At 39.5% G+C, this 18,328-nt stretch overlaps 1 protein-coding gene across 5 annotated transcripts in view; it reads right to left on the minus strand.

Moving 5' to 3' along the window:
• Positions 1 to 18,328, minus strand: part of SMC4 (structural maintenance of chromosomes 4) — a 71,337-nt gene that overhangs the window by 42,547 nt on the left and 10,462 nt on the right. For all 5 annotated transcript variants that reach the window (XM_054983624.1, XM_054983622.1, XM_054983623.1 and 2 more), the window contains 8 exons: positions 12,744 to 12,908; positions 12,289 to 12,416; positions 10,689 to 10,829; positions 10,354 to 10,504; positions 8,259 to 8,423; positions 7,050 to 7,283; positions 4,752 to 4,937; positions 941 to 1,102 (listed from right to left, as the gene is read on the minus strand). In XM_054983624.1, the coding sequence (XP_054839599.1) occupies positions 941 to 1,102; positions 4,752 to 4,937; positions 7,050 to 7,283; positions 8,259 to 8,423; positions 10,354 to 10,504; positions 10,689 to 10,829; positions 12,289 to 12,416; positions 12,744 to 12,908 (1,332 nt within the window). The remainder of the gene's footprint in view (positions 1 to 940; positions 1,103 to 4,751; positions 4,938 to 7,049; positions 7,284 to 8,258; positions 8,424 to 10,353; positions 10,505 to 10,688; positions 10,830 to 12,288; positions 12,417 to 12,743; positions 12,909 to 18,328) is intronic.

An 18,328-nucleotide genomic window follows, 5' to 3' on the forward strand; every position in this document is an offset into this window, starting at 1 on the left:
ATGAATATTTGTTTTCGTAGCATTAGCATCTTAATTCACTGATTTCAGACCCTAATAGAAAAAAAAATTGCTGAAAGTAAACAAAAACAACAGATATGAGCAACATGGACGATGTGACATTTACAGAGCTAACCTATAGGAAGCAATACTTCACCTATTAGGAAGCTTCCTATATTATGCAAAACACTCAGACATCTTAAATCCCAGTGGAAAAACAGGACTCAAAAGCATTTCTGCCCACGTGTAAGTGAGAGAGCTATAGAGACCTATGCAGCCATTCTAATTCTCCTGCCCAATGAAGAGGCTTCTCTTTCTCCTCCCAGGCTCAACTACTGCGTCCTCCCCCTTCTATGTTTGGTATATGTCACTGAACAGGACTTAAGGTAGATTACAGAGATAAGGCTAACCACATTCAAAATAAATAGTTTAATAAGAAAATAAAAAGTGCACACATATGTAGACAGAACAGACTGAGCAAGGTCAAAAGGCAATAAAACCATAATCCTCTTACAGTAACTCTTACATACATTAAATTACAGAAAATTAACAAAGCCTGTTGATTTGTGGAGTTGTAAAGTATTTAGGAATCATCCATTATCTTATTCCAGTGGTTTGAATGGCTTATTCCCTCATGGCCAAAATTCTGAAGACTTAAGAGAGTTTATTCCTCATGCCCAAGGGTTTTATTATCTCCCCTTCTGCCTATTCCCTGCAAATTCTCTGTCTTTGGGCCAAGCTAAACACTACCCCCCACCACTGTGGCTGTTTCAGCACTTAGAGTCTATGGGGTGGGGGAGCTCTGCACCATAACAGTAGTTTAAAATCATGTTAAAATGGCGACTGCAAAGCCCCGACAGCCACAAGTTTGCCATCACATTTACTTTACATTTCTCAGACTGAAAAAGGTGTCTTCTAAATTTTCCAGTATACTAATACAAACCTTGTCAAGTCCAATAAAAGTTGCAACACCAATATTCTGTTTCTTCAAGAAATTAACACATTTTTGAGCTGTATCAATGGTATCAACAACAATGTGATCTAAAGCTCCACATGATGATGAAATTGCAACATCGTATTTTTCATCTATAGCTCCCAGGTCTCCCTATTAGAAAAAAGAGGAGGGGGAAGAAAAAGCAAGGCATTTGAACACTTAAGTCAGCTGACAGTAGAACCCATCTTAAAAATGGAGAAGTAAGGAACACAGTTATTTATTACCACTAGCCTCTTAGTATGCTCCTAAAATATATCAGGATGTGTAAATGAGGAAGTGGAGCAATAGTGAACACGATCCAAAGCAGTTACATAGTTAAGCACCACAAACTGCATCAGGTATGATGCTGGCAGTTTTTATTCCAACATGCCATTAGTTAGCCTCTACCTAAGAGGTCTTCAGTCCCACACCCTTTCAATATCAAGGTAATGCCAACTCTTTTTCCTCAGTAGTAGGCTGATTTAAGAATAAGGTACTCTGAAAGTGTAGGAGTTGTTAACTTTATGGAAAGAGCATAAATTGCTATCGAATTATGTGAAGGGGAGCGGGTGGGCAGAAGACAGGCCCCAAGCTTCACATCCCTTTCTGGCTAATATAGCTACCTCTAAAAACAAAGTTTGGACTGAATTATATTTGGGTACAATTTTCAAAACCTTGTTCAGTTTCTAGTTTGGGGTAAGGGCACAGTGGGTTGCTTCCAGACTAGATTAGCAGTTTCCACTGATTTTCCCTTCCTGCTTTAGACTCCTCCTGTAATTCCTCAGGGCCCCTATGCAGCATTTCGTAGAGATCAGTGGGCTGCAGTGGGGGAGGGGGGAGACATGAAAGTTCTATCCTAATGATGAAAAATTCAGTCTAGATCCAACACAATGTGTGTGTTGTGTATGTAAGTATTTGTGGGCTTCCCCTGCTTGCAGAAAAAAAATCTGACATGAACAAAAATGAATAAAGCCAGATATAAAAAATGTCAGTGTTGTGTTCAGTGTTTGTATCATGTTCGCCTTATGACTCATGAAGGGACACTACTAAGAATTATGTCTTTCACCTTTTTCATTGTGGAGATATACTTTCCTCCTTACATGTCCAAAATGAAAGGGGCTAGACTTATTTATAAAGAAAACGAAAGCTGGGAATTCAAAGAATCTGTTCCAAAAATTGTTATAATATTCAATTGCTGATTTTTTAAGAAGCCTCCACTATAGCATGTAGAGATGGCCATTGAAGGGACAGGGGAAAATGCACCTGTATGGGAATGATTGGGAAAATCTAAACTGTTAGCGCTAGCCGTTGCTGCTGCTGGGCGGGGCGCCGGCTGGGCCGGCCCAGACATCAGAAGAGTGCTAGGGGTGCTGCAGGACCCTGCTCTGTGGAAGGAGGGGCGGTATACCTCACCCAGACTCCCTCTCAGTCCACTCACTGGCCTGCTCAACCTGGCCTGCTCACCCTCTGCAACCTCCGCCATCTCCTCCTCCAAGAACTCTCCTCCAAGCCTCCGTTCTCGCACTGCTCCGCTCCACCTCCACACCATCGCTTACTCACACCCACCACCTCAGTGCTCTGCCGAGCCATCCTTTATAGGGCCTTCTCTCCTCGCCCCGCCTTCCTTGCCTCCCAGCACTGGCCTGGGCTGTGTTAAGCTGCCACAGCTGGGGTAACTGGCTTGGCTGCGTAGGTCAGCAACAGCTGCGTCTTGTTGGCTGGCTGCCAGGTCTCTCTGGCTGAGCTGATTGCTGAAGGCGGGTCGAGCTGTGGCCCCTTGAATGGTTGCCCAGCTTTTCCAGTAGAGTGCCTTCAGCAGCTCTACCTGGAGAGGCTTGGCTCTTAGCATCTCCTGAGCCAGGTTACTGTTCTCTAGCTGGGCATAGGCTTGGGCATGGTCCTGAGCTGTTGGGGCTGCTGCTCCTTCTCTTCAGGTAAGAGCTCTGTTTGGACAACTGATGGGTCCCTAATCCCGCTGTCCTTGCCTCCTTCCTCTGCTTTGCCTAGCCTCCTGTTCTCTCCCTGGAGGGTGGGACTAGCTGGCCTCCCCTTGCCCCCTCTAGCCTTCTGAGGCTTTGGAACTCCGCCCCTTCCCCCTGGCACAGGCAGGTTCTGGCTGTTTGCCAGCCAGGGCGGTTGAACTGCTGTCTCACGGCTGCCCCCCGCCGCTGCCTCCCAGCAAGTCCGGGGGCTGGGCTGCTGACCCCGGACACAAACTTTCCCACCCACACAGCAGCCATCCAGTCTTTGCTTCAAATCTTTCCCAACGCTTTGCAAGAGAAAAGCTATGGAAACCACAGGAGGTGCAGAAATGGATCATGATACTGTAGAGAAGCAGAGAAAAAATACAGACTTCTCAACAGCATCAAACTTGGGCAAATAACCTTGTGGAAATGGCTTAAGCCTCAGGGGAACTGCCTGGATCTGTATAATAAATAAAAGCAACTTTTTTCCTACTGCCTGATCTTGCATTGATTGTTTAAACTGCTAACTATTTGTGATAATTTAATGTTTATTGTAAACTTATTACTGCAGTGAGCCACTTAGGACATGTATTGCTGAGACTACAGAGGACACATTTTTAAAAGCGTGCAATACAATAAAATGTATACAACCTGAGTGCCATATTAAGTTCAGAAACAGAATGAACACCCATCACAACATCTCTTCCAGGCAACTAGATTTTTGCAAAACACATTAGCAAAATGAAGATTTCAGAATGCTGAGGTTGGTTAATTACCATCTTCCAGCAAATAGACTCCAAAGTGCAATGACTAGAGGTAGATAGAGGTCTTGCACCTACAAAGACCTCTATGTTATGATTTTTAGATTAACAACACTGAAGGCTTAGGGGAAAAAATAAGTCTTTTAAAGATGGTTGGTCAGTCTTCTTTTGAGGGGACTTACATCTTAAAAGCAGATTTTATAGTTTCTTTGTCTTTATGTTTACTAGGACTTACTTCAAGTAAGTGCCATAATTCAAAGAAAAGGTTACAAGGGAACTTGTACTTCAAAGGTGATGCTATAGTCTTCCATGAACATTCTCACCCTCAAAGGAGAAGGTGGAATGACTCATGGAGCTAGGTCAACTGAAAAAAGTGATTAACTCTCCCTACCAAATATTCCCACTCAGTTCCCCCTCCCGATACACAGTTCTTCCTTCACTTCTGAAAGCCCACTCAGAAAGGAAAAAATAACCGAAAGGAGAGGGAGGAAATGGAGACAATGGCAAGAAAAACAATGCAAAAGGTTTAAGATATCTGGTGCTCACAAAAGTACAATGAACCTAACAGTGTAGAGGAAGAGATACCTCTAGAAAGAAGGACTGTATCCCTCTCACAAACAAGATTTTCTTTGACCCACCAGCCCACTTTTAAAACATCTTTATAAAGGACGAATAGAAAGAAATTTTGCATCAACTCTTTGAATAGAATGGTCTTAAAAATACAAAACTGGAAAGGTCAGAAGTACTATACTTAAACTTGTTAAAGTGCTCAAGTTTAAATTAATCCTAAATTCAATTGAATGTAAAACTGAAGCACATATACACTAAAATCAACAAAATTATATTTTCTTATATTTTTTCCCCTGGTGTCTTTGCACCTAATCCAAGTCCTGTACTGCCAAAGGGGAATGCTTAATAGGAGGTAGATTTTTTCCCTTCTGGTGCCAATGTTCAAGGAAAGCTTAAAGACATATTTTTATGATTTACTTCAGGATTGATATGACCCACACACCAGATTAGCAAAATACACTTTTTATTCAGGCAAGGGTAACTTACTAATCTTCCATATATACCAGGAATTTGTCCAGCTTTCTTCTGCTGAATTAAAGCTTCAAGAACTTTTCCTCGGCTTTTATTGATTGCCAGGGAACTTCTTGCTTCTTCCACTTTCTGACGCAAGTCTTGAGTATATTTTTTTATGTCTGCTTCTTCTTTTATAAGTTTGTCAAGTTCATTCTCTCTCTTTAAAAAAATTCAGTTATTTATAATGATTGAAAATCCTACAAAGCGTTTAACAAATTTAAGCTTTAGGCTTAAAGCTTAGAATATATCAACTGAAATATTATTTGGCTATATGAAATTAAAAATAATCATGATTATTTTTAATCTATCTAAAGGATGGAAAAAGTATACTTTTTGAATTTTTTCTTAAGGAAATATGTTCTTCCACTGACAAATTCCATTGTGGAATTATAATATTATTTCTTTAAATTGCTGCAGTCTTAAATTTGTAATCATAATAATCAATGAACGTTAAAAAACAATTTTTACACTGATGAATAAAAAACATTGTCCCACTGAGTGGTGTCGTCATGCAGTGGGAGCTCATTGTAGGACAAAATTTGAGGGGATCTAATGTGTGACTGGCTATATTGTTACAACATAATGATTTGAAAACATGACTGTGCACTGGTAAATTTGCCCCTTACCTTAAATTTTCCCCTTACTTTCAAATAAATGTACTCAGGGTCAAAATATACGGCAGCATGGCAAATTTCAGATCTAGTTTAATCAAGAGAAGACATGCATGATAAGATCTTATGTCATGTTTTCTCAGATGATAAGAGCTGGTCCTCCTAGGGCCTGTGAGGTCTTAGTGATAGGCCGGGGTTTCCTGCATCCCAGAACTGGCTAGTACTTCCCGTTGCCCAGCATTGGCCAAGTTCAGCCAGCACCTCCCACAACCCAGCACTGGCTGAGCATGGTGCTGCTTGGGGGGGGAGGGGGGGAAGCTTTCTGCCACCATGCCTGAGACAGGGAAAAATAGGGGCCAGCAGGTGGGATACTTTCTGCTTCTTCAGCCATGGCAAGGCATTGTGCATATGCAGCCAACAGGCAAGTGGTTTGGGGAGGGGGGGGGGGTTAAACTCCCCAATTGTTTATTTTCTTGTTCCAGATTTTTCTGCAGCCCGAAAAGGGGGGGGGGTGTCCCATTGTTGCAAAAGCATCTAGTTTCTAGCCTAGTGGCCCCCATCCATGGATGTAAGTATCTGGGGGTATATAAAATTACCGTATAATCTAAGATTACCGTATAATCTATATATAATTCAAAGTTTTGGAGCCAATTACAAAAACAGGTCCCCAGTGCAAATCTGTCATTTCTAGTTAATTTATTAATCCTGTTTTGGAATCTGGTGATCAATTTCCCTTTAGAGACAAATTTAAACATTCTAACTGCAAGCAGACAAGTTTCATTTCTATCCTACCAAATGTTTCAATTTAGATTGGATGAAATTATTTGTTTTAAAATAATAGGGAAAGTTCCAGTCAGGGCTATGAAACTTGGTCATAGTTTCTGCTATCTAGTAAGGACCACTGTAAATTAAAACTCGGCTAAAAGCATAAAGAGACATACTGTCAAACTGGTAACACCACAATCAGGTACCAAGCCCTGACCTAAGCTCCATGTGACCAATGAACATTATTTCTTTTAAAAAAAATAGTTTTTTAGTTAGTTCATATATTAGAATAACAGTTAACATACCAGTGAACATTATTTCTTAAGCATTATACTGCCTTTTAAGGGAGTGGGCAAGGCATAAGGAACAGGCCCTGCCCTGTTGCAGCTGCAAAGGCTAGTATGTTGTGGGAGTGAGTATGTGTTACGTGCTGTCAAGTTGCCTCTGACCTATGGCTAACCTATGAATGAAAGTCCTCCAGGATGCCCCATCATTAACAGATTTGCTCAGATATTGCAAACTGAAGGTTGTGGCTTCTTTTATTGAGTCAAGCCATCTCATTTTAGGTCTTCCTCTTTTCCTACTGCCTTACACTTTTCCTAGCATTATTGACTTTTCCAGATAATTTTGTCTTCTCATGATGTAACCAAAGTACAATAGCCTCAGTTTTGTCATTTTAGCTTCTAGGGGGAATTCAGGCTTGATCTGATTCTTTTTAAGAAGCTGGTAATACAAGGTATTCCCTAAGTTATGACAAAGGTGAAAGGGTGCCTCTAATTCTCCCTCTGCTATTTATTTAATGAAGATCTCCACTTTCCCATATAGTCCTTGGTTATGAGAGCCTAAAATTAAAATTAAGAGTGTGAAACACTCTTAAAGATAGATAAAGGCTAACCTTCTTGAGATCATGTTCAGCTTGCGGTAATTTTGATTCCAGCTCTTTGATAGCAGCTAACCGTTCCTTAAGAGTTTCTGAGGCAGTCTGAAGAGCTTCTTTTGATTTGTTTAACTGAGATACTGCAGCATTATGACAACTAAGGTAGAGATCAAGTTCTGACTGAGCCAGATCCAAGTTTGAACGTGCTTCATTAACAGTCTTGCTGAATTCCATCAATTCTTTTTCTTTATCCTATAAAAATATGACACGTTTTTTAAAAAGCACTCTACAAAGATTTTGCTCAGAATGGAAATTAACATAGCAATGGCTTCCAGCTAACTCAACAAATACATAACACCAGTCTTTCACTGTCTGCACTATTCTTGTTCATACCAATATTTCTTACAGCTGAAACAATGCTTGCTTTGTTTAGCCAAATGCAACACCAGGCCTAGAATGACAGGGTATATATGGACGCATTACCCCCTTTGAAATAGATAGTACCCCCAAGACTTCCTCTCATTTTTAAACACCCTTTTCATTATGCAGATTTAAGGGGAAATATGCAAGCAGTTTTACCCCAATTGCCTGGGAAGGAATTGTGGGGAGGGTGTCAAGTTGTCTGGAGCAGAGTCAGTTAATCTCTATTGACCAAATTCTCATTTGCTATGTATTTCTCCTGGGGTCAGTTGCTTCTTTCTTGTTTCTTTCTTTACTCTTTAATGAACATAGTGACAAATAGGCAGAAAACTTGAGATTTACACTATTTGGGGGAATATATGGGGCCACGGGAAGAAGGGAGGAACACAAAAATGAATGCTCAGTTTCACTCAGACTATTTGTTTTTAACCATTAATTGCAAATCACCTTGCTGTAGTGTGCCACATACACCTCTGAACATGTGCCTTTTACTTACTAATTAATAATCACTGTTAAGCTCCTGTCTTCACCTCCCAGAAAGTATGAGAGTTGAACCAAAGAATATATAATACTCAGCAGGCATAAACTGCAGAACCTTTCACAGCAGCAAAATAAAGGTATCACTGCAAAAAGCTAGCACAGCATTATTTGACAAACTATCTGAGGTGACACAATACCCAGACTATCTAAAGACCCACTACCAGGGCTTTCTGGGGGAGTAGACGTTCTCTTCTTACAAAGAAAAATAAAAATTGTTTATATACTCCAGACAAAATAATCAAATACATTAGAAGAGTTGACACAAACCTCCTTCTCTTTCTGCAACCCCTGTGTTTCCTGATTAAAGCTGTCCATAACTTCTTTTAGCTTTGCCTCTGCTCTTTCCTTTTCTTTTTCTAGAACTTCTCTCTTAGCTGTTGCCTCTTTGATGGTAGCTTCACTATTGGCAGGAACACTTTTCAAGTCTTCAACCTATGTGAAAAAGCTAGCATAGCATTATTTGACAAATAATGTAAAAAAAATGGAAAACTTTCCTATATTTAAAATTGTAGTTTCATGAGAGTTTAAAAGCTAATAAGTATCTAGAAAACTAGACATTCAATAACTCTCAATAACACTGAAATAGCTAGCTTTTAAAAGTGATATATTTTAACACTTGCCAGTGAAAAGTCTCAATGAAATGTATTGTTCTTACACATAATTTATTTCAACACACTGTTCATGGCGCTGTGTTGCACTTCTGGACACCATGATTCATGACTGAACTTCCATTTCCTACTTACTCATGTTCAGATTCTCTGCCATTAACTGGTTTGCCCTACAGTCAAATCCAACTTTTTCACTCCTGCAACCCACCCTCAAGGCCAAAGAGAACAGACAACTTAAGCAATAGCCATAGCACATCATTACATATTAATGCCCAAGAAAAACAGAGGCTATAGAGACAAGAGATATAGAAAGCTGATGCTTTCCCCCAGAAATACAAATGCTCTGGAGAGCTGAGGCTGATCCAGGTATGAGCACTGAAACCTTTTTATTTATTTCAAATAATCCAATGATGCAAAGGTCTCAGACAACTTAAAGTGTATTAATACTGTCATTCTACCCTCATGCTGAAGCCACTGCAGCTAAAAATTTCGCCACAGCCAGCATTTTAATAAAAATCAGTATTAGCTAGCAAAAAAGCTAGGGAAGTGAAAGAAACACCAGAAGCAACCATTGGCTGAATCCAGAGATCTCTCAAAGGAGCCATCAGCATACAAGCTAACCAGATCCGTACCAACACTTCAGTTGCATCAGATTCAAAAGGACACAGTCTATCTGAATAAGCTATTCCCTGGACTCTACCAGGCAGAACAGTGGAAAGAAAAGCATTTAACCTAACCAAAAGAAAAGACCTGATATTTAAGGGTGGTCAATCAAGAAAAATAAGAGGGAAGTGTAAAAGGAGGCACAATACCAAAAAAACAACATTGAGCGCACTCTGCAAGCCCTAGCAAAGGCCAATCTAAGGCCTCTAATGCTCTATCAAGAGATAACCTTGAGACATGATAACCTTGAGAAATGCAACGGATAGGCACGAAATATGGAGTTTACATTCGAGATTGAGTCTCCATTGTGAAATGTAGTAATCAGAATAATAAAAAAGAATGGAAACTGGAAACTTCTCTAAGAAACGGGACCTTCAGGTAAACATGGAAAGCCAACTTCCAAGCATGGCATTCCATTGATCCAAAACTCAATTCCAATTGGAGGACCACAGAGGCTGCGCATGAAGCTCCATGAATTTTCTAAAAGCTTCAAATAGTCGATCAACAGAGTTATCAACTGTGATGATTCAAATAGCCACCCCATACAAAAGTTGTGACAATTCTTTAGGTATAAGCATTGAGCCAATACAGATGAAACACTGACTTTGTTAAGTGTCATCTTAAAATAATGTTGTGGTTGTACTAACCAGAGCTGACTCTGCTTAGCTTCTGAGATCTGACAAAATCTAGCTAACCTGGGCTAGCCAGGGTAGGGGGATTTAACTACATATCAACTGCAGAGATGCATGGCAGAATGTGCTATTGGATGATTCTCTTTTCTCTTTGTGGGCTCTTTCAGGCAGGAAAAAGAGAACAGATGTGTATTTAAAAGTGAACATACATGATCTTACCAGGAGGTGCCCCTTTGAAATCAGGAAGGTGTACTTCAAGCAAAAATGTTTAGGCATAGATACCAGGTTTTATACACCTGCTCACATACTCTTAATTTTTAATAGTGTATCACATTTAGAACATCTTTTCAGATATTTAGCATAATGAAACAATTTCTCTTTTGCAAGTTTCATTATGTGTCTGAATGGATTTTTTTTCTGGAAACGTCATAATGCAAGGTTGGAAATTTACAGGTGTACCTTTTCTTTATCCTTCTGAAGCTGCTTCTCCAGTTTTTTTGACTTGCTTTTTGCATGTTTTAGTTTTTCCCTTAATTGGACATCCTCCAAGTCCAGCTGTGTAAATTTCTTTTTATTTTCTTCGATAAATGCAGTGATTTTATTGAGCTTTCTAGAGAAGGAAAATGCCAGTTACCTTTGCGATCAATTAAAATAGCATGATCACACTAAGCTAGTTTTCTTTACCTTTACAAAAGATGAAAATGTCATGCTTTTTATTCAAACAGCAAAGGAGTACATACAACAGTCTTTCAAATCTTGTTAATGCCTGCAAAGTAATAGTAAGTTATGCTTACTTTTCAACTTCTTTTAGAGCCTTATTTTTATCTTTCATTTCATCTGCCAGCTTGCTGCTTCTTTCATTAACTTCTTTAGTGTCTTCAAGTATTTTTTCTTTTTGTGTTTCCAGTTCAGTTATCCGTTTCTGCAACTCATAACTAAATAAATTGTAGAAAGATTTTACATATCACAATTGCAGAAAAATGGTTCCTATCTTAAATATTGTTCCATCAGTAAAATGCACCCCATCCACTAGAGTAAGACTCAACCAGATTAATTTCAAAATGTGTCACCACTAATTTTATGGCTTGAGTGTTTTGCAGTATTAATACCACACTATGCAGTTGACAGTTTTAGGGGAAAGCCCAACATGATTATAAATTATAATGCAGTACGATATTTTCTGGATAGATGGTAAGGGTTGAAGCAACATCTGCACTACCAATGGCCTCTAGGACAACAATCTAAGAGCCGTGTCCTTCTATTGCTGGCCTAAAGACATAGCAAAGTGGCTATGAGGAAAGTTTAAGAGGAAAGTAGAACACTGTAAGAGCTCCGTCAGCTTGTTTACTTCAGTTGCTGAGACACAAGCGCAATGTAATTACTAAAGTCCAGCATAGGCTCTCATTGCACAACACAATTAAAGAGATGTTATTTAATAAACAATGCAAGTTTCCACAGTATTAGCCACAACACAACAAAGCCAATGACTTGCTTGAACTCCAAAATAATTTGTTTACTATGCTGTGGAGAAGGAACAGTATGATGAACTGATCCTAGCAGGATTCAACCACTATAATGTACCTCACAGAGGGAAGTAAATTTAGTTTTAACAAGTGGAGGACTCACAACAACTTGCATGGGGCATCTCATTTTCCTGTAATGTCTCCCTCACTATTTACTTTTTCCCTTCCTTGACAGCTCCCATAGTCTCCCCTTTTTCCTGCTTCCTTGTCCAATTCCCACTGACCCCACCTTTATCTTCTTCCTTCTCTTCAGCTTTTTCTCCTGCCATCCCCTGGCAGCACGCTCCTCAAAGAGTCTGTCCCAGTTTCACAACAGGTGCTGGGGCAGTGGGTGTCTCCCTGGTGTTCACAGGCAGGCCTGTCCCTACCAAGTTACCCTCCATCAGGGGGCATGACAGTGAAAGGGGATGGGATATTTCAAGGATCATGCTGCATTATAACTCCTCCAGAATTACTTTACAGAAAACAAAAAGGTTGGATGGCTCAACAGTATATTTGCAGCTGTGGGTCAACCCCCAAGATGGCCACTGAGAACCCAGTGACCATTCTTCTCTTAAAGCTACAGACATTGTTTCTATTATTTTGAAGCGTTTTAATCATCCCTTTTTTCTAAGATTTCAGATTTTTCTACAAGCTTAAGACTTCTTTTGGCTTTATAGAAAATTTCCCCCTATCTATCACTAGCTCAGTTTTGCTGATATATTAAACCATACTGTATGGCCCTCTTCAAAATTAGATATATGACCTTTCTTGAATCCTTACCCAATTCAGACCCTTAAACTTAACCACAGGGAAAACACAGACCACTATTTATGAGTTATTTTTATTGGCCATGTAACAGTTCACCCCTTGCAAAGACAATCCTACTCACATGTAATATTGATTTATCTTATTCTTCTCCTTGAACATTCTATTTTCCAAAGTGAGAAATTCAAGTGCTTTGTTCCGCTCTCCTTCCAATGCATCTTTTTCTTTTTCCACCATTTTAACTCTGTTTAACTGACAGAATAAATATACACGATTGGTCAGCTTTAATACTACAACAGCTTATCTATATGCTTGTTAAGAACATTTTATGTACAAGAAAGATAAGAACTATATGACTGTCAATGTATCTATTACCATGTGCACAAACATTCCAAATCAGAAAAGTAAACTATGCACTTAAATGTGCAGCCTTTTCTTCCTTGAAAGCTTCAGTTCAAGAACACCTTAAGAGTTCCCTCCCTACATATATGCATAACATAACCCAAAACCAAATTAAAAGACAGGATTTAAAGTTATAGCTCTTATTTACACTCAATCTTAAATAATGCAATGTCTTACCTTCTCACCCCTCTGTTCATTTAATATTTCAACTCTTCGACATAATATTTGAATGGGCTCTTTGAATCGTTCTGATCCTATGATATCTTCTAAGTATTCAAGCATGCCTTCATTGTGGTCATTTTGCCCTTTAGGCTTCATCATTGCTATTTGTTCAACTTCCCCCTAAAAAAATAATTTAATAAAAATTCCACAAGACAAATTTTACTGCTCTAAGCTACAGGTGCAATTACATGAGGGAATGTTTCAGATTAAAGTTACAAAGTCATCAGAAATTTTAGGTCAGTGATAATCATGCAGTGGCTCCGGAGCCACAAGTGGATCTTTGACCTGCCCTTTGGGGCTCTTCTGAGGACTGTTCCCCAACATGGCACTTGCCCCATATTTCAGGAAAGTGGACAAGGCCCTTATCCAGTTGGGTTTCAACCATGAAACAACTACCACTTGAGGAATAGGTGGTAAGCTGTGAGCCTCCTTGAGGTGTGGGCCTCATTTCAAGGATGGAAGTAAACATGGCTCTTTTGGTTGATGGTAATTGTGAATGGATCTCTGCAAGCTGTGGAGTGAGTACCATTTGCTTTGGTAGAACAAATTCACAAGCCAATTTGATCAATGAACTATCTATGATGGCTTTTTGCCGGTCCAGATCCTAAATAATTTAAAATTTTTACACTGCCCCCCCTCGACAGTATATAGGTAAAAAGCAAACATTGTATAACCACACTACCCAAGTCAAATCACAGTAATACATGGGGATGCTTTTAGGGTAAAGAATGAGGGAAAACTCATCGTACAATTATTAGATCTGAATAAGGAGACAGCCCATTTTAAAAAAAACCTTGAACAAAGCATCTTTCAAAAGTCTTTTAAGAAAATTAGTCCTAAAAAAAGACAAGAGGCAGGCAATGGGAATAGATAATTTTCAAAAATGACAGAAGTACCCAAAAGAGAAATACAGGAAACAGGACCGTTAAGCCCTACCACATTACAGAGTCAAGAACAGTAACTGGATGTAGTGCTGGTCTACACATTGGGTGGGATTCACAGCAAAATTTCTGCTTGCGGTAAAGCTCTTGCACAGGTGGAAATACAAGACAGACTAGAGTAGCCAGCCACTTGTACTAAGTCAAACTTCTTGTATTTGCACTTGCATTTTTGCTTGCACAAAATTTTGTGCAACCAATTTCTAGGCACTATAATATATAGGGAGCAAAGTGCTTGATGTTGCACAAGATCTTGTGTAAGTGGAACTGTGCTAAATTCATTTATGTTCTTGTTAACACACTGTTGGATCCAAACCACTATGTTACTTGTGCAGCAGCATTCTACACAGATCTTCTCCGACCATTACAGGCACATAGAAGTACCAAATCAATTAAATCTGAAAAACCCACAAAAAAAGACCAAATGAACCTGCTATATGGAAGTTATCACCCCACACAAAGTAATATTAGGGCCCTTCTACACATTGCCCAAATGGAAGCTCATAACAGACGGTAACTGCAGATTAAATTGCCATGGAATTATACAATCAGGTATGTCCTAAAACTGAAATGTGAACAAGTTCAATCCAAGACTCTGAAGAACAGCTTCCTTGTCAGATAACTATGCATTCAGACAGGTGGCACCAAATTTGGCCAAAAAGTTTAAAGCTCTTAAACTGACAAGAGATGTGGCTGAGGGCTATTGAATTGATAAAGAAATGCTAGAATCCAATATGCTTTTTAAAACCATGAACTCACAATTGATGTAGATGTCAGATCTTGCAGGGACAAGGTTCACGGGCTCTTTGTCATTCTTATTTTATTGCAGGGCTGCTATAGCCTTGCCCACCAGTCATCATTGGCCTTATAAGTAGGGTGTGCGCTTCGGGAATCCGATTCGGGTAAAATACCTGAGTTGGGCCCAATCCAGAAAGCTTCGGGATTTCCAAATGGGGCCAGCATGCTGGCCCCAATTCGGAAATCCCAAAGCAAAGCTTCCCGAAGCATTTGTAATACTTCGGGAAGCTTTGGGGGGCCCGGGGATTAGGTTTAAAGGGGGTTAGGTTTAAAGGGCCCTTTCGCAAGCTGCAGGGACTTTTAAACGTAAACATTCCCTCCCACCCCCCACTTACCTGGCACCGGCAGGGAAGGCCCTCTCTGCTGGCCATCTGCGCCGGCACAAGGGAAGGCCCTCTCTGCTGGCCAGCCACGCCAGCGCAGCACCAGCAGGAGGCAAGGCCCTCTCTGCCAGCCAGCTGCACCGGCCATGGCAGGAGGGAAGGCCCTCTCTGCCGGCCGGCCGTGCCGGCCACGGCGGCAACAGGGAAGGCCCTGGCTGCACAAGGTAAGTGGTGTGGGGGTTGGGGTTTAAGGGTGGGGGCGGCCTCCCCCTCTGTCATTTCAGTATGCTACGAATCTTTATGGAGCATACCAAAATGACTTAGAAACCCAAATATGAATAGGCTTACCCAGCCTGCCCACACCAACCCCAGATTCACAAGCTTCTTTTCAATATGGGGGCCACTGGAGCAGGCCTTTGGCAGTGCCCTCAGCCTCCCAATCTTTCTGATGGTGCAGGCCTTTTTGTATTTATTTCTAGTTAGGCAAGCCATGCTCCAGTATAGATGCACAGCAGCTCCTCTTGCCCATGCTAATCAAACAGGAAATGATGAACATACAGGACTCTAGGCATCACCAGCAAAATGCACTGAACAACTTCCTATACACACAACCATACCCCTTTCTCAGCAGCCACCTGTGAGCCCCAAAAAGGAGACGCCAAAGATTAGCAGTCTTATATGGATGAGGAACATATCACAGGGGGCTGCACGAAGAGGAGAAAGGCAGATCATCAGATTATCCAGAGTGCTGCTAGTGGAACAGGCAAAAAAGGAAATTTTACCTTCTTTCCTATGTTGTATGGATTTTTATTACCATGATTTCCCACTCCTTGGTGTTACCATTCATAAGTGAGTGTTAGTGAAAAGATAATGCAGAAAAAAAAATCTGCTTCCTTCAGCACTTTCCTGTGGCACTGTGTAGAACCAATCTAGTACAGACCTTAAATTCTCTGGGGCAAGAAACATTTTTCATTCTTCAGGGTTGTTTTTTTAATGACGAAATTTTCTAATTGTTGCTGCCACAGAACCTAATCCCATACTCTTCAGTTCCTCATCATTTTATTAAAGCTGTGATAAAACTGTATTAATATGTAAATAAATATAGGCGTAACCATGATTGTCATCACCACAACAAAAAAGTAATCCTGAATCATAGTCTAACTTCTCTCCAATTTCTCATAATTCCATTATTGCTTTAAAAAGTGCCATTTAATTGAATGCTGGACCCAGGATACAAAGCAACTGGTTAAGAAATAAATTCATCCACTACCACAAAACAGTGTTAAGTCAAGTTTACATACAAACAAGCAATGACAAAACATCATGCACTCATTTTTGTAATACAACAACAACAACAACAACAACAAAAAGGATACAAAATGATAAATAAACTTTGGGAGGGATCCAGCTTTTTTGCTCCATCTCAAGCCAATTCTTTTCGTTATTATACCTGTCCTCCCATTCCAAATGGCATAGTCGTTTGTTGGTAAAAGGCAACTCATTCCTTTTTTCAACAGTGAAAAAACTAGTTGGAACTAAGAAAACTTTGTACTTCTACTAAGAATTGTCAAGAGATGCTACAATAAAATCAGTGCTGCAATTTCTAGGCACCATGGCAAGCCGGCGCTTGGATTTGTTGAGCTCTGATACAGCCCACAATTGTGAATGTTGTAAGAGTTAATATCATCTTATCAACAGTCATTATGTGATTGTTTATGCCTTTTCTATTTCCCTGTTCAAGACAATAGTGTAAACTATCACAACTGCATTTAGTCTACGCCAACAGTGTACACAAGCTAACATCAAGGCTCAGGGCTAGTAAAATTTTAATAAAAGCACATTTAAAGATAGCTATTATACATTCTATAAACTCATTTAAATAAGCTCAACCAACTCTGAGCCAAACTATATGTCTTGATAACCATGATAGTGGGAGTAGCATATTAAATGCCTCAAGGCACTAAACTGTCATCATGACTAGCCAAGCTACGGATGTGTGTACTCTTTTTACATATTAGTATCAGTTCATACATTTCAGAGGAATAGCCATGCCAGGCTGCTGTAACAAATCCTGTAAAGGCACCTTTAAAAAATAATGGTGACATAATAGGCCAGAATTCACTTCATCCTGTACATGGAGCGTACCCAGGAAAGCTTATGCCACAATAAACTTGTAAGATTAGCAAACCAGTGCTAATCCCACATCAGACAAAAGCAACTCTTTGTTGAAATTGCAAATTTGTATTATTGTACTTCATTCTAAAGGGAGATTAGAACTGGTTTGTTACATGAAGACTGATTATGTAATTTGAGATCTTGGTATATGCATAATGTTAAGCAACAGACTAGGAACTAAAGAGAGTCAATGAAGTGCAAGATGAGTTAAACTGCCTAATTTTAGTCTGTCTATAATCTAGTGAAATTCCAAGAGTGTTTTTTGTATTTGAATACTGCAGATCAATTCACCCCATGTAAAACAGTATTTCAGACTTTTCAGAAAATAATTGCAAAACAGCAACAGTAGGCATCCACCCCTGAATGAAAACCATAGCCTCTCAATTTAAATCCATGCTACAGATCTGGATTGAAAACACCAATTTTTAAAAATCGTACAAATTATTATCTTATTAAAAACAGTCCATTTTAAGATAGCTATCTTTAATTAAAGCATGCTAAAATCTTGACAAATTTTATTTTATTATAGGTTTGAGAAAATGAGCATGGTATTTACACATCACCACAAGCACTGGAACTCAGGAGGTGGCTCAGTGGATGATTCTATTGTGTGTGTGTGCTAACCAAGCCTAACTAACTAACCAAACTCTACGAATATCTGTTCTCAAATTAGATATTTACAACTACCTACCATCTGAAATTTACATTCTACTTTGGAAAGATTTCAACCCAGAACCACTATAATTTGCTTTTAGAAAATTCTAAGTACTTAGTTTACAAGCAGTGATCAAAACATAGGCCTAGATTTTAAAAATAAAATATTACTTGTGATTCTATTTCCCATCCTAACACGGAATAATTGATTGAACCAGATGTAGTATGGGAATTCTTGATCACAGAAAAAACCCAGCAGTTAGAGGAATGCTCATGTGAGTATTTTTTTGGGACAGCTAGCATTTTTAGGGCAAGGTAATTTCAATCTGGAACAATGTAAGGAAGGATTAAACAACAGTTTACCCAGTGCACCAACTGAATCTGCAGCTTCCCAGCTGCTTTGAAATTTTAAAAAAACCCTAAAAATATTTATTCTGAGAGACAAACTGGGTTATTTGTTAAATGAAGCACCGTATTGTGTATCCATTTTCTATCACTGAGACAGTTGCTGCAATACAGCAGAGGGCTCAGTTTAGCTGCAAAATAACATTTTAATGCTTATATGAAACACATTGTATGTACTTTTCCACAAAGATATATGTATAAATGAGAACTATTTTAACATCAATACCCTTTTTGTGGGTAGGTGTGA

The sequence above is a fragment of the Eublepharis macularius genome, chromosome 6, assembly GCF_028583425.1.
Source record: "Eublepharis macularius isolate TG4126 chromosome 6, MPM_Emac_v1.0, whole genome shotgun sequence".
Lineage (NCBI taxonomy): Eukaryota > Metazoa > Chordata > Lepidosauria > Squamata > Eublepharidae > Eublepharis > Eublepharis macularius.